Below are 27183 nucleotides of genomic sequence, written 5' to 3' on the forward strand. Positions count from 1 at the left end.
GTTTAGCCCTATCACATCGTCTGGTGTTCCCTTACCCCCTGACAGATGCAAAAAGAACTTGGCCTTTGTATGTGATTAAAAAAAGAAGCTTTTGTTCTCAAATGAGGTGTGAACAAAACTTGTGCTTTTGGCTTGAGCATTTTGGTTATGGGAAACAGGACTTTGGATACATTGCAGCAAATGCAAACCTTCTGCCCAAAATCCTTTCTAAAAGACAGAGACCTCTCAGTCAAAAAACCATTGGGGAAAAAACCCCAGAGTAGGACGGCAGCAGGCCTCTCATGCGAACAGCTTGGCTTTAATACTGTTCTCCTAATATCACAACCTTTCCATTTATTTCACTGTTCCCCGAACAAAACCTCAAGAGTCTGAGCACGCTCAGAGCAGCTGTACAGAGAAGGAATCCGGGGGGGGGGGGAAAAGTAAAAGGCAAACACTGTGTTACGTAACTATGTTGTGATGTTAACTGAAACATCACATCCTGCTGGGGATGGCTGAATGTGCTGACAAAAAACAGGAGGATTAGAGAGACAAACTATTGTCTGCCCTCAGGTAAGCAGGGCAGAAAAAGAGCAAAAGCAGCTGGGCATCTGCCGTGGGAAAGGCACACAGAGAAAAATGCACTATTGCCAACTGAATGATTCTCCAACCACCAGCATGAAGCAAAGTTTCAACACGACATCTATTATTCTTCAGCAGCTTTCAAAAAACATTTTAAAAGAAGCCTCTCCCAACCCTAAAACCAACATTCTTCTTTAAAATAACTGCTTTCTAATTTACCCCTACAAAGCAGATCACCTTTTTTCTCCTGTTACCACAAACATCATCCCATGTTCGGCGGGAACCCTGCAGCTGCGGGGGCTCGGGGAGAAGCAGCGCTGGCCTAGCCCAGCCCAGCCCAGCCCAGCCCGGCCCAGCCCGGCGTCCCTCGGGCTGCGGGGCGGCGGCTGCCCCGGGCGGGGCCCGCGACGGGGCGGGCACGGCTCTGCCATCATTAAAGGGCTCGGCGGGCGGTACTACCGGGCAGCATTCCCGGCTGGAGCCATGGCCACCTGCCTGCAGCTCTGCACCGGGGCCAGGATGCCCCTCGTGGGGCTGGGCACATGGAAGGTAACGGGGACAGCGGCCGCTCGCTCTCAGAGGGGCGGGCTCCTCCCCCGGAGGGGTCCGGAGGGGTCAGGGGTGCGCAGGGAGCGGGGACAGCTCGGCTCGGTGACACGTCCCCGCCGCCATCCACAACATCCCGCCCGGGATGCTGCCGGGGATGCCCTGTCCCTCCGCTGGTCTCCGCAGGCACAGCCCCAGCTCTGCTTTCAAAGCCGCTTTCCTCGCCGTGCCCTCCGTCCCTGCGGTGCCCTCCTTCCCCGCCGTCCCCCTTCTGCCGCGGGGGAGAGGTGGCGCTTGGGTGTCCCAGCCTGGGAGAGGCGGCGGCTCCGTCCCTCCCATACCCGCCAGGGATGCGCGGATCCCATCCATCCATCCATCCATCCATCCATCCATCCATCCATCCATCCATCCATCCATCCATCCATCCATCCATCCATCCATCCATCCCCTATCCCGACCAGGCTGCCGCGGCTCCCCGGGCCCCTCTCCCTGCCCCTTCCCGTGCCACTGCACTGGAGCCCTCCCTGCTGCTCCCGTGATGTGCAATCTGGGCGAGGTCCCCGGAAATCAGCCGATGGCTTTAGAAGACCATTCATGCGTTTTGAGCAAGTTCTGACAAAGAGGTTTGCACTGTTGTTACGATGACTACAAAACCACTGATCTATACAATGCCTAGAAACAAACATTGCTGGATTTGTGTGAACAAGATATGCCAACATTTCTTTGTGCACAGCTCTTACACACCCTTGCAGGGTACAGAAACAAATAGAATTACACACCTCCTCTGTCTCTGAGGGAAGCAGCTGACATAAGGTTCCAACTACAGGGGGGATGTGCCCCAGGGCAAGCTGGGCTAGAGCACAGTGTAACACTCCAAAGTGATGTGGATGACTAAGGTGTAGACCACTGCCCTCCCCATAGAATTAAAATTCTCCCAGCTGGACCATTTGACTGTTTCTCTTCCTAGACACAGCACTGGGAAGCAAGGAGTGTTGAGCAAAGGGCTCTGCAGAACTCCCTGGCACAAAACTTAGTTTTCCCTGGTCCATTTCTGGCAGTGCTGGGGGCTCTGCTGTACCTGGCTGTTGGCTGAGCCTGCTTGGGACTGGGCTAATGGATAAATGGCTGGAGGCTGGCTTCAAACCCAGCAGCCTGCATTTGTGAGATGAAGAGAGCTTTGGCATGGAAAAACTCTACTAATAGAAAAATAAAATCAGCAAGATAGCTTCTGTTGCAGTGTTGGAAACAAAAAAGTTTAATAAAAGGCAAATAACAAACAGAGGAAAACCAAGCCAAGTGCAAGAGGTTCTTGCTCCTGGTAAAACACCTCACAAAAGCCATTAGTTTCTTTCTTCTCTTCTTTTTCTAGTAAATTGCCAAGTGGGACTTTTTGGCTTCTGTCCAATTAGCTATCCTTAAGTTTGATGTGAAGTCCCCTAGGCCTATGAAGTGGCTTTTTCACTTAATGGAAGAGAAAAACTTCTTAACTTCTTTCCTTTCTGAAGGGACAAAAGATAGTTTTGTCTGTCACTCCATCAACAAAGAGCACATTCCTATAGCAGCCTGCATTTTTAAGATGATGAGTGCTTTAAGAACATGGCATTGAAAAACTCTGCTTAAATTGTATGTTTCTTTAGTTGCTAGATAACTGAGAAATGGCCTGTATGCTCTGATTTGGGATCTTCTTAACCTTCTTTTTTTCCAGTCTGCAGCTGGGCAGGTAAAAGCTGCAGTGACGGCTGCCATCGATGCCGGGTACCGGCACTTCGACTGTGCCTACGTGTACCAGAATGAGAGTGAGATTGGGGAAGGGATCCAGCAGAAAATCAAGGAAGGTGTTGTGAAAAGAGAAGATCTCTTCGTTGTCAGCAAGGTAAGGATCCAGGGGAAAGCTTTGCATATGCATAGAGGGAAATTCAGAGTAGTGGGGAAAGGCTGTGTGCTATAGTGTGGAGTAATTAGGAGAATAGTTCAGGCCCATACTTGGTAAAATCTTTTTTTTTTTGTCACTGTATTTTATAGAGTGTTATTTAAGATGTATTCCACATTCTCCATTTTCATGGGACTGTTAAACACATGTTAAGCAGAAATGGTCCCAGAAAGTGTGCTAGCTTTCTTTCCTTCTTCGGGAAAGAGCTTTAACCCAGGAGGTCACAACATGCCTTGTTTTTTTCTCCAGCTGTGGTCCACTTTTCATGAGAAGCATCTGGTGAAGGGAGCCTGCCAGAAGACTCTTGCTGACCTGAAATTGGATTACCTGGATCTCTACCTCATGCACTGGCCTCTGGGGTTCAAGGTACAGTAGCAGCAGGGCCCTTGGTTTTCTCTCCTGGGAGAGCTCCTCAGCAGAGCCAGGAGCATTTGGAGCACCACTGCTGCTCCAGAAAGAGCCTGTGCCTGCTGTGCCAGCCCTGCCCCAGTGCTGCCCACCCTGCCCTGCTGTGCCCTGATCTCTGCCCCAGTGCTGCCTGCACAGCGTCCTCTGCCCTCCTGATAACAGAGAGGCAGCCCCAGCAACAAGGTCAGGCCTCTGGCTGCAAGATTGACTCATGCTGCTTAACTTTGGGCTAAATCATCCTTTCCTGCTTTGAGGGAAGGAAGGATGTACTTTGCTGCCTGAAAGAAATTCTTTCCTCTGCGTGTTACAGAATCACAGAACAAGAGAATGTTTCTGTCTTCCATTTCTTTCTTTAATCACTGAGTCCCTAATACTGTACAGATTGATCTGACCTTTGCTGTAGGAGCCTTAAAGTTGTTCCACAGACCCAGGATTTCAAAAGGTGAGACTTTGTGACATCCATGTCAGAAGTACATGAAATACATCTCATCCTTCATGTACTTCAAAGGATCTGATGCCTCAGTCTGTGTCTAGTCTTGGCTGTTTCTTTCTGCTGCAGACAGGTTAAGACCTCCATCCTATCTGTTGATTTTGAGCTTGTCAGCTGTTTGTCACACTTGCAAAGCTGTCATGGTTAGTTTTATGTGAACAAAGAGCTTGAGTAAAAGTGTCATGGCATAATACTCTGACAGTTGCACACTGGATGGGGAGCAATGTGCAGATGTGGGGCTCTATTTCTGAGTTTGTACATCTGGGGTGTTCTGATTTGCCGCCAACTTAAGCTGAGGCTCACCTCATAGGACACATGTGTGTTTACATAAAATCTTCTTCAGTAGATGTGGCTCAGCTTAAACTGGACTTAAATGTTCCTGGGACCTTAACAGATCCTTCAAAAAAAAACCTACCCCAGTTCTCTCTTAAAGGAATAGCAGAGGACTACAGGAAGCTTTTTTGTTCCACAATAAATAAGTCAATTGTTTATCTGTATGTGTTTTAGTGAGTCACTATTTGTTTGGTCTAGGAGATTCACTTGACATTCCTAGTAGGAATGATTCTGCATCATTCCTACTAGGAATGATTGCTGGCAAAATTGCCAGGAACAATGTAGACAAATATTAATATTTTCTGTACTAGTAGCTAAAGCCATCATGGTCCTCAGTTGTCTTGGTATTAACTTGGCAATAAAAAGAGTATTTAAATCTTTCAATCTTTCTTTTTTTTTTTTTTTTTTTTTTACTGACAGGCAGGAGAGGAGCTGTTTCCTGTAGATGACAAAGGCATGGCTATCCCCAGCAACACAGATTTTCTAGATACATGGGAGGTAAGTTCAGCCAGGGTGGGAAATCATGTTTTCTGTTGCTGGCAGCCTTTCCCATGCTTTCATTTCCTTCAGCAGCCACAAAGTTCTTATGTATTTATTGCACCATATACAGTGTAGCTTTTCAAAACATACATGCTCAATCCTTTAGTGCATCTGCAAGCCAGACTGTTTGACCATAACAGAACTGTCCTCACCACTCTTAAATTGCTCAAATACACTCTGCTGAAATAAATTAGGTTGTGATCATACCCACAGCCTGCACTACAGCCCTCTGGTGCTGGCTCAAGAACACATCACTGATTATCCTTATTTCCCATGTGAAAATAACTGAGAGAGAATTTCTACCATCTCAAGAAAGGAGCCCTTGGATTTGGGTGAGATGGAAGAGGTGGCACAAATACACCAGAGGTCACTCTCCCCCAAGAGACAATCTTGGCAGCTCCAAACAGTTGTCTTTCCTTGCCCATGAAGGGAAATAAAGCCACACAAGGAATAATTCCTTCAGGGCCTGTCTTGTACACTGGTGCTGACTGTGCTCCCCTTTCTGCCAGGCCATGGAGGAGCTGGTGGATGCTGGCCTGGTAAAAGCCATTGGAGTCTCCAACTTCAACCGTGAGCAGATTGAAAGAATATTGAACAAGCCAGGACTGAAGCACAAACCTGCAAATGTCCAGGTGAGCTGCAAAGTGACTGCGGGTTTTTTGGGATTATAAAGATCCAATTACAGCTTGTAATTTGCATGAGGAGATGCAAAGAGGAAGAACAAAGCAGACACAGCACAATTACAACCTGTGATTATTTCTGAGTACTCATAAAGATGTTGTAGATCTGTGTTCTGATAGGGAATGAAGTTGTGGTACACAAATTACAAGAACTTCTTAAAATACTTGTTCTGTTATTAGTAATGGCATCAATCTGTTATTAATAGAAGATAATTGTTCACACAATTATCATGTGGTTTTTGTCATGCAGGAATCCACAATTCAGTCACCCAGTTGGAAAGGGAGGTCAGTTTTAACTTCTATACAGAAGCAGCATATACTGGCACACTAGTGGCTTCCTGGTATCTGCCCTGATTTATGTAAAATAAAAAATAAAGGAGTTTTACACACACACACACACATATATATATATAAATTACCTAGTCTTTGTCTGCATACAGCAGCAACTGCCCCTTTGTATGCAGGAGCTGCAGAAGTTTATCCCTTCAAGGGGTCTTGGACAGACTCAGACATCTCTTACAGTTCTGAATTCAGAACTTTTTGCATATTCACTATGAGTACTGAGTTCCCTCAGTCTCCAGAGCCTGCCAGTCCTTCCTCTGCATGTAGTTAAAAAAAAAAAAAAAAGAGCATGCCAAAAGGAAAAAAAAACCATCTTTTTCCTACCTATTGCAGATGAGAAAGGGGCACCAATTCCTGAGAAAGGGAGCTTTGATGTCTAGAACAGACTGGGGGGGGGAGAACAGAGCAGATGCAGCATGTCCTTCTCATCCCACTCCACATTGTTGCTGAATACACAGGGCATTGGGGTCTTCAATATTTGCTTAAGCTACTGCTTAGAAATCTGAGAAGGACCTCAGAACATGCCAATGAACCCAGAAGTGAGCCTTATGAAATGCTCTTTCTCCAGAGCAAAGACACAGAGGTACAAGAAATGTCACTGTAGAACCCTAGAGCTGATAACACTTTGCAAAGAGTGGCCCATGAGGACAAAGAGCAGCCTTTAAGGGGATTATTATGATTAGGGGATAATCCCTGCAGTGAGCTACAGCTGCATTCTATCAGTCTCTGTACTCTTCTGCTGGCAGATCGAGTGCAATCCATACCTTACCCAGGAGAAGCTGGTGAACTACTGCCAATCCAAAGGGATTGCTGTGACAGCCTACAGCCCCCTGGGCTCCCCTGACAGACCATGGTAAGGCTGATTTGCAATTTGTGAGGGAGATGGCATGGATAATGCTTGCAGCCCTGAGACAGTGAGTGTACTATTAGCCATTGATCTCAAAACAGACTTCTGGTGTTATCTCTCCCCTGTGTAGGGCTATGCCAGAGGATCCTTCCCTTCTGGATGATCCCAAGATCAAGGAAATTGCAGCCAAGCACAACAAATCCACAGCCCAGGTACATGGATGCCAGATGCTCAAATACTGCTCTCCTTCAGAGCTTGCTCTGATATTCTTCCTATCAATTTATCTGATTTTCTTCTTGCATTTCTCCTCCTGCAGCCAGTGAAGTCACAGCATATGTATTCAGTGCTCATCTTTTGTTTATTCTTTCTGAAAGAAACAGTAAAGTTGTTCCAAAAGAATAAATGGGGGCTCATTTTCTGTCAAAATGTGGATTGAGTAATCCACATTTAGTGAGTGAAAGACTTTGAACTACACAGACTGTGGCTACCCCTTCCAGTAACACAGGACAGCTAATGACAATGTAGAGGACAGGCTGGCTCTTTGTTCCCTGTCACCTGTGTGAGAGGCAGCAGTGCAGGCTCTGTTTTCTGTGTGGCCTGCAATGCACACTCTCAGGTGTGCTCTGTCATCATGAAACATTTTCTTGACCTGTCTTCAAGTGCTGGAATGTTTCAGTCATCATCTCAAGTCCTCTTGCAGGGAATGAAATCTTGATAGAAGTCTGGGAGAGCAGGAAGGCTTGACTGGCCCAAACCTGGATGGGAAAGGAGCCCTTTCATGTGAGGCTCCAGCACTTCCCTCTCTGCTCTTCAGGGAGGGCAACCAGGGCTGCAGGGACAGGAATGATTTGAAACAGAGATAACAGCTGCTGGAACAGGCTCTGCTTCCTCCAGAGCAAGAGGAATGATTCAGTTGTCTGTCCTTGCAGGTTCTCCTTCGCTTCCAGATGCAGAGAAATGTGATTGTGATTCCCAAATCTGTCACCCCACAGCGCATTGTGGAGAACTTCCAGGTGAGGGATCAGGAGTGAGCTGGGGGCTGCCCCTCAGGGATGGTTTGGCTTCCCCCTGCACAGCAAGGGAAAAGATCCTTTATCCTTCTTCCCTGCTCAGGCAAGACCAGGCTTTTTGTCTGTTTACACACTCTGCTAAGGGCTAAACTAAAGGTTACAGTTGGAGAGCAGGAATGAACCAAGTCCTTTTTTTTAGTATGCTGGTAATTCTAGCAGTCACTTTATGTGGTGTCTTGTATTCTGCAGACTGGAGATGAATTGCCACATGGCTTTTCACTGGCACTTGAGTGCAGCAGCACACCACAAAAGGCTTATGTAGAGCAAGCAGTGTTAAGAAAACAGCTGTGGTATTCACAAACCATGCTGCTCTATTGTAAATTCAGTGGTCTTTGACTGCAGCTGGTCATTGGGATTTCAAAAAGCCTAGATAGATTAAGTGAAATATGGAAATCTTCTAGATGTGCCTTTGGAATAGGACAGAAGGATGCATCTCTCACAAGTGGCAGATGCAAGAGCCTGCCAAGTGCCCTGCAACAGCTGGCATGTGTAATTGCAACTTTGGATGAATTTTTCTATTCCCTCTGCCAGTGCATTCTTGGTGACAGAGAGATGCCTTTTGTGCATTCTTGGTGACACAGAGATGCCTTTTTCATGAAGCAGTCATGTCTTCCAACCAGCTACCCTCCCTTGCAGACTTGTTCTTTAATTTTGTGGATTTTGCTTACAGCCTCTGTGAGCTAACAACCTCTCTGGTTTGTTCAAAGATGTGATTCCCAGCTGTTTCTCTTTTCAGGTGTTTGACTTCAAACTGACCAAAGAGGAGATGGCAACTATTTTCAGCTTTAACAGAAACTGGAGAGTCTATACAATGAGCATGTAAGTGGTAGCATTCAGTATTCTTCTCCAAACCAGTAAGTTAAGAATACCATATACACAGAGATTTTACATCTAAATACTGCCTAGAATGCCAAGAGCCTGAATGATGAAGTAATTGGGATGTTCCAAGTGTACAAAAAAGACATGCTGTAGAGGAAAACAAATCTGGACTGAACCCATCCTTCAATTGCAGAGTTCAGATCCCACCTTAGTGGCTTCTTTAAGCAAAACTAGAAGGGAAAATTATAACTAAAAGGAAGTCTTCTATTCCCTGCAGGGGCAAAACTCACAAGGACTACCCATTCAATGCAGAATACTGAAGATGCTCATATCCTGCCTTTCTTCAGAGCTTGGTCTGATATTCTTCCTATCAATTTATCTGACTTTCTTCTTGCATTTCTCCTCCTGCAGCCAGTGGAGTCACAGTATATGTATTCAGTGCTCATCTTTTGTTATTCTTTCTGAAAGAAACAGTAAAGTTGCTCCAAAAGAATAAAATGGGGCTGTAATAATTTTCTATCAAAATGTGGATTGGGTAATCCACATTTAGCGAGGGAGAGACTTTGAACTACACATTCACATTTTTAATTTCTCTTGCTTCAACACAACAGGCTGAGGAGGATAGATGGCAGTTATGGGAGAAAAATCTGAGAAATGTGAACTAAAGGCCAGCAGTTTAATCACTCCAGAAGTAACTGATAAAAGGAGATTTTTCTACTTAGGAAAAACTTTCCCTTAGAGGAAAAAAAAAAAAAAACAAACACAACTTCATAAGGAGAAAACAGAGAGGTGTGTGCTTGGCGGTATTTTCAGTCAGGTTTCCTCCTGAGCGTGTGGATTTTCCCTGGGACAGGGCACACTCCCCTTCCCCTGCGGGCAGCAGAGGGCGAGCTTCCCTCAGCCACCCGCGCTGTCCCCTCCCCGGCAGTGCAGGGACTGATGTCCCTGATGTCACACAGCGCGGGGAGCTCAGCCCCCGAAGTGCCAGCATCCCCTCTGGCCCCGTCAGCCTCGGGGCCAAACTCTCCTGGCCGCACCAATGCCCCTGTAGCTCCATCCACCTCCCCCTTGAGCCCAGCCACCCTCTGCCACTGCCCCTGGTGACAGCCCCAGGTGACATCACGAGCTATTTGCTTTTGGGGCTGTGTCACCTTTCCATTCCCAGCACCTGGGCAGGTGGCCAAACACAATCCTCAAGTTGCACACTGGGTTTTCAAGGCAAAAGATCAAAACCTTGGCTGAAGAAAATGAGCACCTTGTGGACTCTTTTCCAAAATTTCCACTTTCAATTCATGAAAATGTAATCCAAGAACATTTGCTTTGCAGCTTCCTAAAGAAAGCAACCCATAAAACCTTCTGTAGTCCCCAGGCTGAGGTGAGACTTGGCTCTGCAGAGATCAAATACACATTTTTATTGAACAATTAAGGTACAATGTTACTATGATGCACAAGTTTGGAGCACTGTCTTTTTAGAGAATACCTTCTCCAGCACGGGTTACACAGTGCCCATAGAGCCCTCAGTGGTTTCCTTCTTCAAGTATAACTCATCTACCAGCTGCAGACCCCTTGGAATTACGTCATTTCAGCATGGATCTCCTTCAAAAAGTGCACCTGTGTCTCCAGAAGTATTCCTGAGTCACAGTAGTGTGAGCTTACATTCTAGCATGAGACAGGGTGTTTGTTTCAGTGGTCTCAACACAGGTCACCACTGCCATCCCAATTGATACCATCTGCAATTTATGTTCTTTACATTCCATCCTGCACTTTATTGAAAGATATGTTAAGAACTGTTTCACCCTTATTCAAACCCCATCTTTACTATAATCATCATCTGACTGCATATTCACTATAAACTCCACCCCTTGCCCCTGCAGACCAGTGTAGTTAACACCTCACCAGTGCAAACATAAGGCACATATCCCAAACCCATCCCTTCTCCCACAGACAAAATTATCAGCATCAACACTGCAATAGTCAACATATTTTCCAACCACTTCTAAAATGCTTTCCAAGCTGAACTTCCAGCACTATCCTTGCTTGTGGCACTGATCTGCCCATCTCCTGGCATGCACCATCCAGAACAAGGCGTGTGAGTCACTCTTTGGTGTCCCAACAGCTTATCAAGTGATGCCAGCAGTAACTGTGCTCAGACCTTGCAGCTTTCAAGCAACAGCATCAGTGATCACCACTTTTTCAGGGTCCCTTTCCCCTTGCCTGTAAACTCAACCCAGCAGTCCAAGAAACGGCAGGGGAGTCTCACCCATGGGATCAGCAGAATCAGATGATTTGTCCTCACAGCCCTTCACTGGTGGGTCCTAAAGCCTTCCTCCCTTGGGAAGGACAGTCTCTGCTAGTAGCAGAGATCCAAACTTCCCAGAACTCTGCTCTTACAAGGCAAAAACCTGCATCCCACTTGCTTCAGTGTCCCAGCACAGACACAGCTACTGCAGGGACAGTTCACTAAGTGTTCAGTATTTCTGCAGTTTCATTCTGAGCAAAGGACTGTCAAGAGAGCACTCAGATTCTGGGGAGCAGCACTCCCACCTCCACAGGCCTACCTAACCTAGCAACTCAGGCTGCCTGAAGAGGCTTTGTTTTGATATGCCATCAGCTTTCAGAAAGCATCTGTTTCTCTCTTCCAAGTCATCTTCCTGCCCAGGTGCCTCCTCTCTTCAGGCAATTGCACACTGTGTGTACTCCCCCCTGGACATGCACTGGCTGCTCCACTTCCAGGACTGTGTATTCCCAGGGCCAGGATCATTGCCCTTCCAGAGTTCTTCTCACTGCTCCACTTCTGGGCTGGGACTCAGGGTAACTGAGGAGAGAAGAAAGAACACAGAAGAGCAAATGAGTAAATGCCTTTCTCCCCCTTCCCCAGCCTGTGTTTAAGCCAAACACCAATTCACTCCCTGTCCTCCTCTCCACCCTGCCTTTGTCACCACAGGTTACATCCCAGTCCCTCCCTGGAACCAAGGGTGGCTCAGAGGGTGATGCTGGGTGCCTGATGCTTCCTTTCACCACTCAGTCCTTACTGTGTCCTAGAGCTCCTGGGTGAGCAGTGTGCCGTCCCCAGGGCTGCCACTGTCCCCACGGCTGCCCCTGTCCTGCCCAGCCCACAGGAGCCCCTTTTGGAGTGAGGTGGGGACTTCCCAGGGGCCAGAGGGACTCTGGGGGACACACAGGTGCTTCCCATGTGCCAGAACTCAGTCATCCCAAGTACAGCACCAGTTTCAGAGCCAGCCAGAATCAGCTCTGACCAGTCTGGGGCAGTTCATGGTTTCCCTCTGTCCAGGCTTCCCCAGCTGCACTAAACCTGCCCTTCCCACACAATAATCACCACAGAGGGGTGGAAAGATCAATTCCTCACCCTCGGCTGTGCCCGGAGCTTGTTATTTCAGCAGGTGCAATTAAAGCACAAAAGCATGAGGACAAAAAGCTTCATCAGCTCTGAGAATATGGGAGAGCCACCAAGATATGCTCCTGGGCAGTTCTGAGCTCAGAGTGAAAAAGTGGCCAAGGTCTTCTCCACCAGGGCTGGCCAAGCCCCTGAGATCTGCCTCCTGGCATCCAGAGGTGGAACTGGAACCCCCACTGAGCAAGATAAATCTCCCCTCCAAGCAAAGCAGAAATTCCTGCTGTGCTTCCCAGTGAGTCAAGCGTGAAACCTGTGTGCCCTCACCTCCAAACCCTGGTTTAAGCTGTGCCTGTGTCTGTACAGACCCCTGCAGCTCTTCCCCTAGGTATGATCACACCTTGCAACACTGTCACCTCCCTACTTTGCCTTCATGTGTTCTCAGTGGGTCTCTCTGGTAAACATTGTCCATAAGGACATACCCACTTCCTTATTTTGGGCCCTGTTCTCAGATTCCAAACACTGCTGGTCACCAAAGTAACAACTTGTGGTGAAATTACAGTTGCTAAATGCAAAGTCAGCAAAACAAACTGAAAACTGATGAGATTGCTCCTCCTGTTCCAGTGCACGTGGATCAAGGAAAAAAAAATAAAAGAAAGCAAGACCCTCCTCCCCCTTGCAGTTCCTCAATGTCAGTGCTCTCTGTAAAGACATGGCCATGTTATCAAGGACACAGAGCACGAGATTTAGCAGGTTGGCTGTCACAGGGTGACATGTGCAGTACTTCTTCTTCCCCCAAGGCCCCCACCAGACCTTCGGGAGAGGCAAACAGTGAAAATCTGACTGGCCTTACAGCTCTGAGGGGAAAGGCTCCAACTCACAAGAGCTAACAGCAAAAACAAAATACAGAACAGCAAAAACAAAATACAGAACTTTTGCCTGAAGCCTCTTGTGACAGGATGGAGGCATCTCTCTGACTTGAAACCACGAGGGAAAATTCAACCCAATCAGCAAGCAATAAGCACCAAGTTGTGTAAAGGTTTTGTGATCCAAGTGAAAGCACATCGTATCCTGACAGGGGTGCCTGATGGTGCTGACATGAAACAGGAGGAACATTATAGAGGAAAACCAATTATCTTGCTGTCCTTAGCTAAATGGAGCAAAAAAATATGAAGCTGCAGATAGCAGGGAGAGGCACCCAGAGCAAACGCTCGCACCTGAAGAAACTCTTCACATGTGAATAAGCAGCAAAGCCTCCCAGGCAAGTCTGGGTTTTTCCACTGCGCTGTGACGTCTTCAGCAGAACAGCAAATGCTTGTCTGCAAGAGCATCAAAGCCAGTTTGTGATGGGAGACTGCTGGCCACTACTGCCTGTGATTACAATCGTGCATTTTATTCTGCAGTGTCCTCAGCACCTCCCTAAAGACAGAGGGACAACACGATCATTATGTCACTCATTAAAAAGTCACTGTTCCTCTTCTGAGACTTTCAAAACACTTTCAAAAAAACCTCTTCCAAAATTCAAAATAAAGCTGGGGTTTTTCTTAGATTCATTCTGCCCTAAATTACTCCTAACCCACAGCTCGCAGTGGAAGCTGCGTTTGTCCCACTTGGCTGGCAGGAACAGCTTCTCCTGGCCCTCAGAAACCAGGGAGGTTTATCCTGGCTTTCAGAAACCAGCGAGGCTTCTGCTGTTGTGTCGCTGCATCAGCACACAGGGCCCCAAGCATCCGGCAAGGGGGACCAGAAACCAGCGAGGCTTCTCCTGGCTCTCAGAAACCAGCGAGGTTTCTGCTGTCGTGTCGCTGCAGCAGCACACACACAGGGCCACAAGACTCCGGCAGGGGGGACCAGCCCGGGCCGCCACCCCTGTGGGGACAAGGGGCTCAGCGGGGACAGCTGTGTCCCATGTCCCCTGTGCCACCCCCGCCCCGGGGCTGAGGCGCTGCAGGAGGGCCCGTGTGCGGTGAGCACAGCCCGGGGGCTGCGGGCCGATGCCCCAGCCCGGAGCCCCAGTCGCGGCCTGCTCCGCTCCCCGGCCGCGGCCCCGGGCTCGGCGCCGCCCCGAGAGCCCCGCGCCGCGCCTGGCGGGGCGGGCCCGGCCCCGCTCGCTATTAAAGGCGCGGGGTTCGGCCGCGGCCGCGGTGGTGCTGCTGGCGCGGCCATGGCGAGCTACGTGCAGCTCAACACCGGGGCCAAGATGCCCATCCTGGGGCTGGGCACGTGGAAGGTACCGGGGGCGCTCCCTTGGGCGATGGGGAGCGGGGAAGGAAGGGAGGAAGGAGCGCGGCTCGGGCCCTGCGAACGCTGCCGGCGCCACCGGCACCCGGCCAGGCCGCCGCCGGGATCTGGTTTTATTGTAGCTGGGGTTTGCTTTGGATGTGGTGGCTTTCTTAGTTCTATCTTGCCGCGAGAAAGGTCTTCGATGCTGTGTTGATGAGCGCTTTTTTTGCCATCGCTTTTTTCAGTCCCAGCCAGGGAAGGTGACAGCTGCGGTGACGGCTGCCATCGATGCCGGGTACCGCCACCTCGACTGTGCCTATGTGTACCAGAACGAGAACGAAGTTGGGGAAGGGATCCAGCAGAAAATCAAGGAAGGCGTTGTGAAACGAGAGGACCTCTTTGTCGTCAGTAAGGTACGTGTCTGGTAATATAGGATATACCAGGGGATACGTTTTTATTTTAAACTCCCCACTTCTTTACTTACCTACCCTGTGCAGCTGGGAACAATTCAGAGCATCGCTTAAGCCATTCCTGAGATTCCTGCTTTACCTCATCCTGTATTCAGTATTATGCAGGGTCCCTACCACAAATCTGGGTAATGCTTCCAGCTTTAGTCTTAATAAGTGAAACAAGACCACTTCTGCTGTCTGCCAGGACACCGTGCAGTCCTGTGTGCTGCCACTGCACACATTGTATCACAGGCCAGTGCTGCTCGCAGAACAGCCCCACTGGAAGCGCTCTAGGATGACCTGGTTTCACATCACTTTCCCAATGGGACAGGCACCCTGCTGAACAGTACAGAAGAATCCCAAAAGCTTTAACCCAAGAGGTCACAATGTGCCTTGGCTTTTTGTCTCCAGCTGTGGTGCACGTTTCATGAGAAGCATCTGGTGAAGGGAGCCTGCCAGAAGACTCTTACTGCCCTCAAACTGGATTACCTGGATCTGTACCTCATCCACTGGCCCCTTGGTTTGAAGGTACAGTAACAGCAGTGTCCTTGGCTTTTTCTGTGAGTGGCAATTATGAGGAGCTACATGGCTTTATAGCCCAGTGATTGCTTCAATTGCACAGATCATTCTCTGTGTGTTGTGTAACAGCACTGATCTGGTGCTCAGCTTTACTGTGCACATGTGAGCCAGGCTGTTGATTTTTGCCTCTGAGATACCTTCTTGCATGGCATCTGCTGCTCTTTTGGTCATGGAAGAGGCAGACCTTGAACCCTAGGGTTGGGTTTCCCTGCTGGAAGCAGAAGTTATATCTCTTTCCTTTTTATTAATGCTTATGTTGTCTTCTAAAAGCCCAAAGTTACACTCAGTGTGGTTCCCTCTTTGTGGGAAGAGGGCTATACTTTGCTGCATGACTGAAGTTCTTTCCTCTGCATGTTACAGGATCACATAATAAGAGATTGCTTGTGTTTCATTTCTGTCTTTAACCACCGAGTCCTTAAATACAATCCAGCTTGAACTGACCTTTGCTAGAGGAGCTTTAGCATTCTACAAGCTCTAAAAAGAGTTAAACTTTTTAACTCTAAAAGGAGTTAAGCTTTTTAGTTCCTAACTCTTCCACTGTCTGCATGCAAAGGAACTGATGTCTCAGCTTGAATATGTCCAAGCTTAGGCTTTCAGTGAGAACTTGATCAAGATTTTCTCTCTACCTCTTGCTACCAAGATGAACTGTTCTTTGTAACATCTGTATTTTTAAAATTAGTTTCACATGGACAGAACTATCAAAGTGAAAATGTGTTGCGGTGTAAATAATGAGTGAGTAGAAAATAACTGGTTTTGAATGAAGTTGATACCTGGCAGATAGTCCTAACAGGGACACAGGGTGTTCTAACCTTCCCTGTGCCAGCAATTTAAGCAATGAGACTCCCCGTGAAAGATCTGTCAGAAAATCTGGTCCAGTATAAGGTGAACATATTCCAAGTCCTAAGTGGGTCCTTATTATGCATTTCTCTAAAACACTTCATTATGAGCAGGTGACAGCTGTGTATTTTTGTAAACTGGCTGTGATTCTAATTTCTGTGTTACAAGTGGAGACTTAAGTTTCACCATATGGATTTTGATGAGCCAGGGGACACAGTGTCCATCAGAAGTATCTGTCCTTACTGGCTTGACTGTAGGCAAAAAAACCACCACAGTACCACGAGAACACAAAAGAAAACACTGAAGTGTATAGATAGTATTAAAGTCTAACACATATGTAGATAATTAGTTAATAAGTGTTTATAGGCTTGTGGTCTTCAGCTGGTGTTAACCCAACCTCCCAATAATGTGTGTTTCAAGCAATTTCTCTCTCACCGACAGGCAGGAGAGGACCTGTTCCCTGTAGATGACAAAGGCATTGGTATCTCCAGCAACACAGATATTCTAGACACGTGGGAGGTAAGTTCAGCCACATCAGGAGAAGGTAGATGAAGGTAATGAGAGCAGACTGATGAAGGTAATGAGAGCATCAGAGACTGCTGAGAGCAGAAGGCAATCTCATGTACTTGGAATTACTTGGAAAGACTCACTGGTGCAATAGCAAATTGTCATGTATCAATTCATCATTTTCCAGTTCTGACTTGGGAATTTCCATAATCTCAAAGAATGAGTCCTTTGAGTATGGGAAGCATGGCAGATATACACCAGTGCTCTGGGGTTTTTTCCCTCAAACTTGAACTCTGAAAATCTAAACACTTCATTTAGGTGTCTTGTGAAGGAAACAAGGCATGTCAGGAAGCATGTGCTGTTCAGGCCCTGCCTTTGCGTATTAGATGCTGACTTGGTGCTTCTTTTCTGCCAGGCCATGGAAGAGCTGGTGGATGCTGGCCTGGTAAAAGCCATTGGAGTCTCCAACTTCAACCATGAGCAGATTGAAAGAATCTTGAACAAGCCAGGACTGAAGTACAAACCTGCAAATAATCAGGTGAGCTGCAAAGTGGCAGAGGCAAGTGTTTGGTGGTGTTCTTTTTTGTGTGGTCATTTGTTGCGGGTATTTTTAAGAAAATTACAAAGATCTTACTTGGAAATCAGGTTATAGAAAGAGACTGGAATAGACATATTCTACTTCATAGACTACATATTCTTCAATCTCACCCTCCAGGTAATGCTGGTTTTATGAACTCTGTGCCACTGCTTGGAAATCTGGCAATAAGCAGCTCCAGAATCCCTCCTTGTAGGAGGAAAGGAGGGGGAACTCAGATGAGCTTGAAAAACTTCCTTGCAGTAGAGTAAGACTTGGTGTATGTATATAGAGAGAATTGGATGACTTTTTCATGACACTTCTGTGGAGAAGCCAGTTCCTGTTGCAGATGATTGAGGGAATTGATCAGGAATGTGCTTTATGGACTCAAGAGTTAATGAAGGTTAGGAGGAGATGGATTTGCAGGGTGGGCAATAGAGTAGAAATTGTATAGACAGCACTTGAATGAAATCTTAGGAAAATTCAGGTGGCAGGAGACCTTGGGAGATGATCTGCTCAGAGAAACATCAGCCCTGAGATCAGACCAGGTTGTCCAGGGCTTTATCCATCTTGAAAACCTGTGAGGATGGAGGCTGCACAGCCTCCCCAGGCAGTGTGCTCTGCTCCCTGACCCCTGCGAGTGTATGACAGGGAGGGGGAGTTCTCCTGCATCCAGTTTCAACCTCTCTTGTTTTTAGCTTGCATCTGTTGCCTTCCTCCAAGCACCACTAAAGAGCTTGGCTTGTCTATGAATGACCCCTTTTAGGTGCTGAAAAGCTGCTACTAGGAGGCCTGAAGCCTTCCCTTCCCAGAAGCCCAGCTCTCTCAGCCTTTCCCAGTCTGGCAGGTTCTCCAGCACTTCCCCATCCTGGAGTTTCTCTGCTGAATTGATGGCAGTCTGTCGGTATTTCTGCTGCTGAGGGGAGCTGGGAAGAGGAAAACTGGACACAGTGTAATGAAGGTGGTCTGGCAAGGATGAGTAGAGGCAAATGATCCCTTCTCACAGTTTACTGGCTGTGTTCCTTCTGCCAGGGCTCACTGCTGGCTCATGTCCTGCCCCCAGTCCTTTCTAGCATGGCTGCTTTACAGGTAGTCAGGTTCCAGCCTGTGCTATTGCCAGGGGCTTTTCCTTCTCAGGTTCATGGCTTTGTGTGCAGCCTTGTTGAATTCCTTCAGGGTTTTGTTTGCCTGTTGTTTCTGCCTGAATGGGTCCTGCTGCAGTGGCAGTCCTGCCCTTGAGTGGTTGTTCCCCAGTTTGACATCATCTTCAAGATTGACATGATTATAGACTGGCACAGGTTGCTGAAGTGGACAAGTCCTAGGACACGCCCCAGTGGGGTCTGCCTAGACTTAACCTTGACTCTTAGGGCATTTGAAGGACTCTAGTCAATTACTGATTTTTAAAACATTTATTGTGGTCATTTATTGTGGTAACTTGAGCATTATCTGCCCCAAAGCACTTTCGGAAAACTGAGTTTTATGGTAACCTTTCAACATCTGCTACACCTTATTGCCACGATCACTATATGACAATTACATTATTATTATGTATACAATATCATTAGTATCATTATTATCATACCAATTAGCTTCATAGGGGTCACTGATCTTGGACCTCTGACACTTGGAAATGCCCTCAGACTCTAAATGATTATTGATTTTAATCAAGTTTAGCATAAAGCATTGGGTCTTTGGTTCCTGTCCTTTATAAACTATGGCTTCTGAAGAAATGCCTGCAAGCTTGAAAGCTTACTGTTACTAACATTTACCAGTTGGGCTAATAGAGTGTTTCCTGAAAACTCTGTGCAGATATCTCACATGTAATCCACTGTCTTTCTTGTCATTCCTATTCTTTATTTGACTGCAGCCAGGTTGAGTTGGTTTCAACTGTAGTGAGAAATTAATTTGGCAAGGTAGTAATTACAGAACGATGATGCTAGTACTTAATTTAATTTTTCAAGTTGAGTGCCAGTGGAGAGGTGAGGATGACTGCGCCTTGCTTTTGTTGCATAAATTCTACTTATTGAATAGTTAAGAAAACTAGATGCTCTATTACTCTTAAATAGCTGTCTTTCTGCAACTGCTGAAGCAAAATAAATATGTATAGTATGTCCTAAAAATGGAGCTCTCTGTTCTGTTTAATATTCCAGCATGTCTCAGAGGGGAAAGAGGCATGCAGGCCTCTGATAACAGCAGGCAGTTAGAACCACAAATAAAGAGCTCCAGGCTGTAAACTGATTCCATGTTTTGCACTGCCTTGCTCCACCTGCCAGCAGCACAAGTTTCCAGGGACTGCCCTCAGAGTGCAGCTGCAGGAGGCTCAAATGGCAGCATAGTCCAAAGGGTTCTTGCTGTTGCCTGCTGGAAGAAAAGTAGTGCTCCCTGGTGTGCAGCTATCCTGAAAGTCCCTCTGTGCAAAGTATCAAATAGTCATGCTCATTCACTGCCTCCTGACACGTGAGCAGTTCCTGATCCATACTCCCTAGCTGTGCATGTGCCTGCCAGAACACACACCCACTGGGCAGGAGGCTGTATTCCATTATGCAGCTCTTCTTATGGAAGTTCATGCTAAGTGCACGTGTGGTTGTAAAAGGTCTGTAATGGGCACTAGGCTGAAGGTCTAAAATCTGTAGCAGCCAACCATTCTCAACATTTTCACATTAGAGGTGTTTAGTGTGAGTATTGACACAAAGCAAATAAAGACTAATGGAACAATGCTGACCTTGAAGTTAATATGGTAGCTGTGAAAAAATATTACGGCATGTTTAATTAGGGGTGAAAAAAGAACTTTGGTCTGCAATCCTATTGCTGTGGTTTTACAGCTCTCCTGGGTGTGCATTTTACTGTCCCATTAAAGCAATTGTGTAGCTGGTCACCCATATGCCGGAAATGATCCAAATCAGCCAAGTTTTAAGGAGTTTTGTCACAGTCCTTGGACCCTTCACTGCAAGAAGAGCTACTATAAATAGTAGTAAGGGGGTGGGGCATAGAGAAAATAAAGACTATAATATTGCTTAGAGACTATTGAGTTAGCACAAAAATCGGCCTTTGATTAAACTAATCCCTAGAACATGTTAAAGCAGTTAAGTCACTGTCAGTCTCTATGTTTTTATGTTGGCAGGTGGAGTGTCATCCATACCTTACCCAGGAGAAGCTGATCAAGTACTGCCAATCCAAAGGGATTGCTGTGACAGCCTACAGCCCCCTGGGCTCCCCTGACAGACCATGGTAAGGCTGCTTTGCCAGGGAGCTGTGTGGTTTATTCTGGAAGAACTGAGACTACGTGCTAATGTACAGCATTAATTTTTCATCCAGATACAGATCTTTACTAGGTTGGACCTATAGAGGTTTCTTGCCACTGATCTTTTTTCCTCTGTGTAGGGCTAAGCCCGAGGATCCTTCCTTGCTGGATGACCCCAAGATCAAAGAGATTGCAGCCAAGCACAACAAAACCCCAGCACAGGTGGGTGGGTGCCACAGTACCCCTTCCTGTAGCATAAGCTCATGACAGTGTAGAGGACAGGCTGGCTGTTTGTCCCCTGTCACCTGTGGTGTTAGGTAGCAGTGTAGGTTTGTGGCCTTCCATGCATGCTTGCAAGGGTGCTCTGATCATCACAAGAAACATTTTCTTGACCCATCTTGAGATGCTGCTATGTTTGTTTGTCTTGCCATCTCAAGTGTTGTGGCAAAGAAGGGAACATTTGAATAGCCTGCTCAAAATCTGGGTGAGAATTCAGATAAAATTTTACAAGCAGCTCCACAGAGTGAGTTAATTCTGCTGAACTGTACCATTTACAGAAGTACCTGTAAATTACTTGCTGTTTAGCAGAGCTAAACAGGCTGTGCTTGCATGGAGCAGGAGCCATCCCCTCTCTGATGCAGTGCTGTGCCTCTTGCAGGTTCTCATCCGGTTCCACATCCAGAGGAACGTGGTTGTGATTCCCAAATCCGTCACCCCGCAGCGCATTGTGGAGAACTTCCAGGTGGGTCAGTGGAGTGAGCTGATGCATGGCATGTCCAAGGATGGCTTGGCTTCTCCCTGCACAGCCAGCAGTGAGCCTTTCTCACCCTTCCCAGGTGCTCTTCTGACAAGAGGACTGAGCTTTTCCTCCATGTGTTTACCTGTCTCCCGAGGGCTGAATTTATTATTACAGTGGGAGAGCAGGAGTGACCAAAGCTTTGGGAAACACTCTATCCTGATAATCTGAGCAGTCACATTGTGATTCTTCCTGTTTTGTGTCATGTGAATGAGTCATTTGACAGGTTCTTTGGGGCCTGAGTGCAGTAGCACACCCCAAAAGACTTCTTAAAGCAAGCACTTTTAAGGAAATAGTCCTGGTGTTCATAAACCATGTTGCTGCTCTGAATTCAGTGGTCCTGGACTGGACCCAGTGTTAGGATTTTGCTTCCAAACACTCAGTGGCTTTAGGTGGAATGTGGGGGTCTTGCAGCTGCTACTTTGGCTTAGCACAGAAAGATGCATTCTTGGCCAATGAGAGATGGAGGCATTCTGCTACACAGTGCTCCCCAAACTTCTTCAAGCAGCTGGCAGGTGTAACTGCAACTTGAGAGTCTATAATTCCTGCCTCTTCCTGCTCATCTCCCTCTCCCACTCCAGCTAGAGGAGGCTCACAAATCCAGGGAGTCTCATCTTTTTTCTTTTTCCTTTCCCTTGTGAAGCAGTCACTTCCAACAAGCACCTACCCTGTGGACTTGTTCTTTAATTGTGGGATTTTTTTTTTCCTAATTTTTTTTTCTTGCTTATAAGCACTGCTTTGTTCAAAGAGGTGATTTCTGGCTTTTTCTCCTGTTAGGTGTTTGACTTTGAATTGACTAAAGAGGAGATGGCAACTATTCTCAGCTTTAATAGAAACTGGAGAGCCTGTGAAATGTTTGTGTAAGTGGCACTTCCTTTTCTTTAAATGATTAAGTTATCACATAGTTCAATAAATGAAGCTACAGATGGTAGTCTTGACTGAAATTCAGGATATGCAAACTCAATTTTCAAAGGGGTCATCTTCTAAATAACTGTCCAGAGTAAGATTTTTTTTTAAATGTTCATTTTGTGAACCAAAACATGGTGACTATTGAGCAAACTTCATTTTCAGTTCAGTTGCCAAGAAAGTCTTTGTAGCTGGAATTGCAACAGGAGGCCTCTTATTTGTAATTTTTTTGTCCCTATTGGAGGAATGAGCATGATGCAGACTTTAAAACTTGATTAGCTTTGCTCATGCTGTTTTGTCTGAAGTACATTACAAAATCTGTGTGTTCTTCAGGAGTTGTTGGGAAGGTAGATGAACATTCAAAATATGACATGAGGATTTGCTACTTGAAAGTGTAGATCCAGATATGAAATCTTTTTTGGAAAGCTGCAAAAAAAGGTCTTCCTGTCAGTAAATAGAAAAATCTTGACTTAGTTGTCTACAAAGCATCTCTAGGTCCCATCACCCAAACAACAGAAGGGTTTTTTTGTTTGGAAATGCAGCATGTCACCAAGGAAAAGAGAAACAAACTTTGCTTTAATACAGTTAATCTCTTCCCTTGGTGGGTCTTTGAAGTGGTTACAGATGCATGCAATGGCTTTGGGATGTGAGATAATCTTTGCTTTTTGATTTCCTCCAGGTGCAAAACTCACAAGGGTTACCCTTTCAATGCAGAATACTGAAGATGGTTCCCTGCCTTTCTCCAGGCTTCCCAGATATGCTTCTGCTGTTGCCTTTGAGTTGTCTGTGTAGCTTTTTCACTGCATCAGACACCCCTCCACACCCCCATTTTTTCCTTTCTTTTTCCCCCACAAAGATGCAGTATATGTACTCTGTGACTTTGTGCTGTTTTCTTTTTTTGGAAGAAGGAAATGCTGAAATGGTTCTGGAGAGCACACTGTGTGGACTAGTAGATTTTCTTTGCCAAACAGCAAGTCTGGAATTGGTAAGCAGAAAGCCTTGAGCAAGTTTGAGCAAGCAGTCACTTTTATTTTGGAATACTGTGATTTGGAGCTAGTGACTATTGTTGTCTGGAAGGACCAGGATATTGGCAGATATTGCATAATGAGGTTTGCTTTTTTTTTTTTTTCCTTGTTACTTTTGGGGTTGGTTTTGTTTCTTTTTAACACTCCATACCTTTTTATTTTCCCTCTGATTGGAAGTATAAGTTGATTTCTAAGTGATTTCTACATGGGTAGCTCTTTGAAAAGTGTATAGATCCTGGTTTCTTGGTGATATAAAAGCTGTTTTGCTTATAATAAAATACAGTTTCATTACTGTGTGTAATGAGATGGTTATTTCAGTCATGCTCTAATGGTGGTAATGCTGGAGCAGCTGTATAATATCAGCTGTCTCTAGAGATTACACAAAAGCAAGAAAATTACCATCCCCCACAAAATCATCTGTTGATGTTGACTTCTTGCATGTGCTCTGGGAGCTGCCTGCTGTTCTCATGGTTGAACTTGTGGCCACTGAGTCTGTTTGTGCCTCTCTTTAAATAGAACTGGTTTGGTTCTGACAAGCAGTGCAGTCATGTTTAATTCAGTTTTTATCTTACTGAGGTGATAGTGTACTTTTGCTAGTAGAAAACTCATTCCACTGAAGACTTGAAGCCTACACAGCATTGCTTTAATAAGCAAATTTGCCCTCTCCAGCAGGGAGCACATGATTCAGGAAGGAATTCTGTGATTGTACAAGATACCATTGGCAAATGTAGTAAAAAATGGGCTTCCAAGAAAATCCTGTGTAAAGCTTTGTTCGGGGAGCACAGAAAAACAGGCTGATACTGAACTTCTGGTTTGTGAGCTGTGTTTGTGGTTTTCACAATGCTTGCACATAGTGGTTTTAAAGCTGTTGCCACCTGAGAGCTGCTCAAGACTATTCACAAAATGCATTTGGGCACTGGTAAAAGCAGTGACTAATGTTGGGGAACTTTCTTGCATATTCCTGTGAGAGTTTTTCAGATGTCTGAATAGGTTTGGGATGTGAATGGGTCCCTCTGAGGAGGTTCTCTCTGAACAGTTGGAAGAAGGGGACCCCAGGGCTGTTAATGCATAACCCATCTAAATGGTAAATGTAGGATTGTGATTCCATAACTGTATAGCTAACCTTAAAGTGAACTTGGCCAGGTTAAAATGTAACATGAAGGCAATTTGATATCAAAGTATTTGTGAAATAGGTGGTTTGTTTCCTGGTTCTGAGCAAAAGGAGTCTAAGGAGTCATACTAATTGAAAATTACAAAAAAAAATCTCCTTTATCAATGTAATGATTAGTATTTATTAGAAAGAAAAATTCTAACAGTATTTTAAAAGCTTTCCAGAAATGCTAAGACCAGAATTAGCATGCAACATGGTTTTGGTCACAATAATTTACAATAGGCTGAACAGACAAGATTGAGTTAACTTAAAATATGAGAAGGAAAGAATCAGTGTCTGACTTGAAGCAATATGCTCCTCTTATGCTGGTTCTTCTAATATAAATTGATTATAAATCACTTTAAATTCTGGACTTAAAAGCACATACAGAAAGCTTCAGCTCTGCAAGTGTTTTTGGGAATCTCTAATGTGATAAACAAAAGCCCTGAGGCATCTAAAAAGCCAGAAGATGTGATGTTCTTTGCTTAGTCTGAGCTGTGGCAGAAAACTGTTTGGGGCAATGTTGACTTGCTTGCAAATAACATTTTTTGTGACAAGTGTGTTCTGGCAAGAAGTTACATCGAGGGTCAGGGTTTCCAAAATAGTACATCAGGTTCTGTTAGCTTCCTCTGTTTTCATTTCACTGCAGCTTTATGGAAGTTTGAAATGAAATTTTCCATTCTGGAAGTAGGAATTTTACTGGAGACAGACTGCTCCACAGCAGAAGGGAGAGCACTGGGGTGGAGTGGCATTGTAACAGGCTCTCTCTGTATTTCACTGCATGACTTAGTGGGAAGGAATTTGGAAAGGGTCGTTCTGGAGCACAGTGCAGCACTTAGCCGGCAGAGGGCTTGGAGCTTGAAGTGTCAGAGTGGGAATAGAGGGAAAGCAGAGAAGCACCTGAGTGCGGGGGTAATGATGCACAAGCTTGAACAGAAAGCAGGCTGCTGTCAGCTTGGGAAGGGAGTGACAGGAAACCCTGTCACCCTTAATGGTTTTGGATTTGGATTAACGGTTTTGGATTGCTTCTCCAAGCATATAATTAAGGCTGAGATGGAGGAAGGGGCAGTCTTCCTTTAGTCTAGGTTGATCTAGGAATTATTACAGTAAAATAGAGGCTGTTGTACCCCCATGCTTGTGCCATTCTCTCTGCCTACAAGAGCAGAGATTTCCTTTCATCTCCTAAAAGGTAAAGTGGAAAGATCAAAGAGCTCAGTATCCGGAGCTCAGCATTGCTGCCAGCTGAGCTCTTCCTGCTGAAACTGTTCACAGCATTTGTTTTTGTATTGTGATTTGACAGATCTCTGGGTTTCTGATCAAAGCCTTTTTAAGGACAAATACAGTCTTGTAGCTCTTCCAATGAAAAGTTGGTGTTGTTTTGTTTTGTGTTCTTAATTTAAGAACTTGTAGTTCAGCTCCACCTTGTCGGCCTCTTCCTAGACATTCTGGGGACTCTGCTGCAGCAGCTGAGCTGGTGTGATCCTGTGGCACACCCTGGGAAGAGGATTTCCAGCCTACAGGAAAGATTAGGAGCAGCTAACAGAAAAAAACTTGTCCTTGAAACTGGTAAAAGCGGTACTTGCACAAAATCTGTTTCACTTCCAGCTGTACTCACTGCTCCAAATGATACCAGATTAGCAGGCTTTTATTTCATGTGTAGGAGAAAATGGGTCTCACAGGACAAATCCATTTACTTGGTAGCAAGGAATGATGGTGAACTGATTTATCAGGGAAAACAGGTAGAGAAAATTAGCCATTATCTCATTAGAGAAGGCAAGATACTGTTTTTGCAAGGTTTTTTGTGTAGTAGAGGAGAATACAATAATTTGGAGTTGGCATCTTGCTGGTTGAAGGTAGGACAGCAGAGATCGTCTGACAGGCACAGCATGTTTGCTTCAGGTTGCAGTTGATGTTCCTTTGAGAGAAAATAGCTTTACTTCTGGTACTGGAACACAAATACACAGGCCTGCCTGGCTGAAATCACTTTTCAAATGATGCTCTCGAACTTGGTGTTTGCTTCCCTCAGGGAAAAAGGAGACAGGACTTCTCCTCTTGCTCAGCTCACAGGACTGCACAAATGCTATGGAATGCACTTGTTTCAGTTTTCAACTGTGAAAACTGGGGCACAGGAAACTCCAGTATTCAAAATGGGAAGAGAAAATCCTGTCTTTGGATTTAAATTGGTATTCACTGTGTTGAAGATTCAGCTAGAAATCTGGAGTCTTTTGCTTAACTGGGGCACAGAACAGTTACCTTGGGATAAATTATTTTTGTTTCAGTCACTTAATAATTCCCTAGTATGTCACCTACAAACTGTCAGTCACTGTTTGTCATCCCTCCCTCTGCCTTGTCCTTGGTTTCCTTAAAAGTACAGAGCCCTGTCTTATTCTGGCAGGACCTTGTTTATTTTAGCTGTGAGGCAGCTCTTAAAACCCTGAAATAGGCCACATTGCTCTTGCATTTTAACTTGTTCAAGTGCATGATACAGAACCACGAGTGCAAACAGCTGCAAAACTCCATTTCCCCCTCAAATTCTTAAGGAAAAAAAATAAAAGCTGATTGCAAAATCAAACTTTGCTAAACTGAAACAGGCCTGATTACAAGCCAGCTGGTAGTTGCTCATAAGAACAGCTGAACTGAATCAGACTAAGTATCTACATATTGCAGCATCTTGTCTCCAGCTGTGGTCAAAATCAGTTGCTAAAGATGAGTAAATTGAGCGTTACAGCAAAGTGTTATTTAAATATTCTGACAGCAGCTTGTTCTTTTATGTTTAACAGCCATCAGTTAACACTCTGCTGTTAGGTTACCTTCTGAACCTGTTAGGTTCCAAGGGAATGATGCTTCACACTCACACTTTGAAGAATTGCCATCTCTTATTTGTTTTGGGCTGATTTGCTGATAGATAAATTTGATTCTGCTGATTTTTACAGTGGAGGAATTAATAAGTGGTCTGTTTTTGCAGGTTTGATAAACAT

The 27183-nt window shown here is 45.7% G+C and overlaps 2 protein-coding genes across 2 annotated transcripts; both read left to right on the plus strand.

Moving 5' to 3' along the window:
• The first annotated feature begins 1012 nt into the window (after window positions 1–1012).
• LOC136556953 (aldo-keto reductase family 1 member B1-like) lies at window positions 1013–9064 on the plus strand. Its single transcript, XM_066550406.1, has 10 exons — window positions 1013–1110; window positions 2813–2980; window positions 3287–3403; window positions 4689–4766; window positions 5318–5440; window positions 6577–6683; window positions 6808–6889; window positions 7607–7690; window positions 8484–8566; window positions 8844–9064. The coding sequence occupies exons 1-10, from the start codon at window positions 1045–1047 to the stop codon at window positions 8884–8886; spliced, it is 951 nt and encodes a 316-aa protein (XP_066406503.1). The 5' UTR covers window positions 1013–1044; the 3' UTR covers window positions 8887–9064.
• A 4951-nt stretch (window positions 9065–14015) lies between these two features.
• Window positions 14016–23346, plus strand: LOC136556497 (aldo-keto reductase family 1 member B1-like). The gene is made up of 10 exons (XM_066549749.1): window positions 14016–14148; window positions 14387–14554; window positions 15002–15118; window positions 16448–16525; window positions 16929–17051; window positions 20209–20315; window positions 20469–20550; window positions 20987–21070; window positions 21902–21984; window positions 22710–23346. Exons 1-10 carry the CDS (start codon window positions 14083–14085, stop codon window positions 22750–22752), a joined length of 951 nt encoding a protein of 316 aa, XP_066405846.1. The 5' UTR covers window positions 14016–14082; the 3' UTR covers window positions 22753–23346.
• The last annotated feature ends 3837 nt before the right edge of the window (window positions 23347–27183 follow it).

The sequence above is a fragment of the Molothrus aeneus genome, chromosome 5 (assembly GCF_037042795.1).
Source record: "Molothrus aeneus isolate 106 chromosome 5, BPBGC_Maene_1.0, whole genome shotgun sequence".
NCBI classification, from domain to species: Eukaryota; Metazoa; Chordata; class Aves; order Passeriformes; family Icteridae; genus Molothrus; species Molothrus aeneus.

Excerpts from the sequence above, each read along its gene's own strand:
- LOC136556953 (XM_066550406.1), top strand. The coding sequence starts at position 1,045 with ATGGCCACCTGCCTGCAGCTCTGCACCGGGGCCAGGATGCCCCTCGTG. Across the intron at positions 6,684-6,807 it reads GGCTCCCCTGACAGACCATG|GGCTATGCCAGAGGATCCTT; the intron begins GTAAGGCTGATT and ends TCCCCTGTGTAG. Across the intron at positions 7,691-8,483 it reads GCATTGTGGAGAACTTCCAG|GTGTTTGACTTCAAACTGAC; the intron begins GTGAGGGATCAG and ends TTCTCTTTTCAG.
- LOC136556497 (XM_066549749.1), top strand. The coding sequence starts at position 14,083 with ATGGCGAGCTACGTGCAGCTCAACACCGGGGCCAAGATGCCCATCCTG. Across the intron at positions 14,149-14,386 it reads TGGGGCTGGGCACGTGGAAG|TCCCAGCCAGGGAAGGTGAC; the intron begins GTACCGGGGGCG and ends CGCTTTTTTCAG. Across the intron at positions 20,551-20,986 it reads ACAACAAAACCCCAGCACAG|GTTCTCATCCGGTTCCACAT; the intron begins GTGGGTGGGTGC and ends TGCCTCTTGCAG.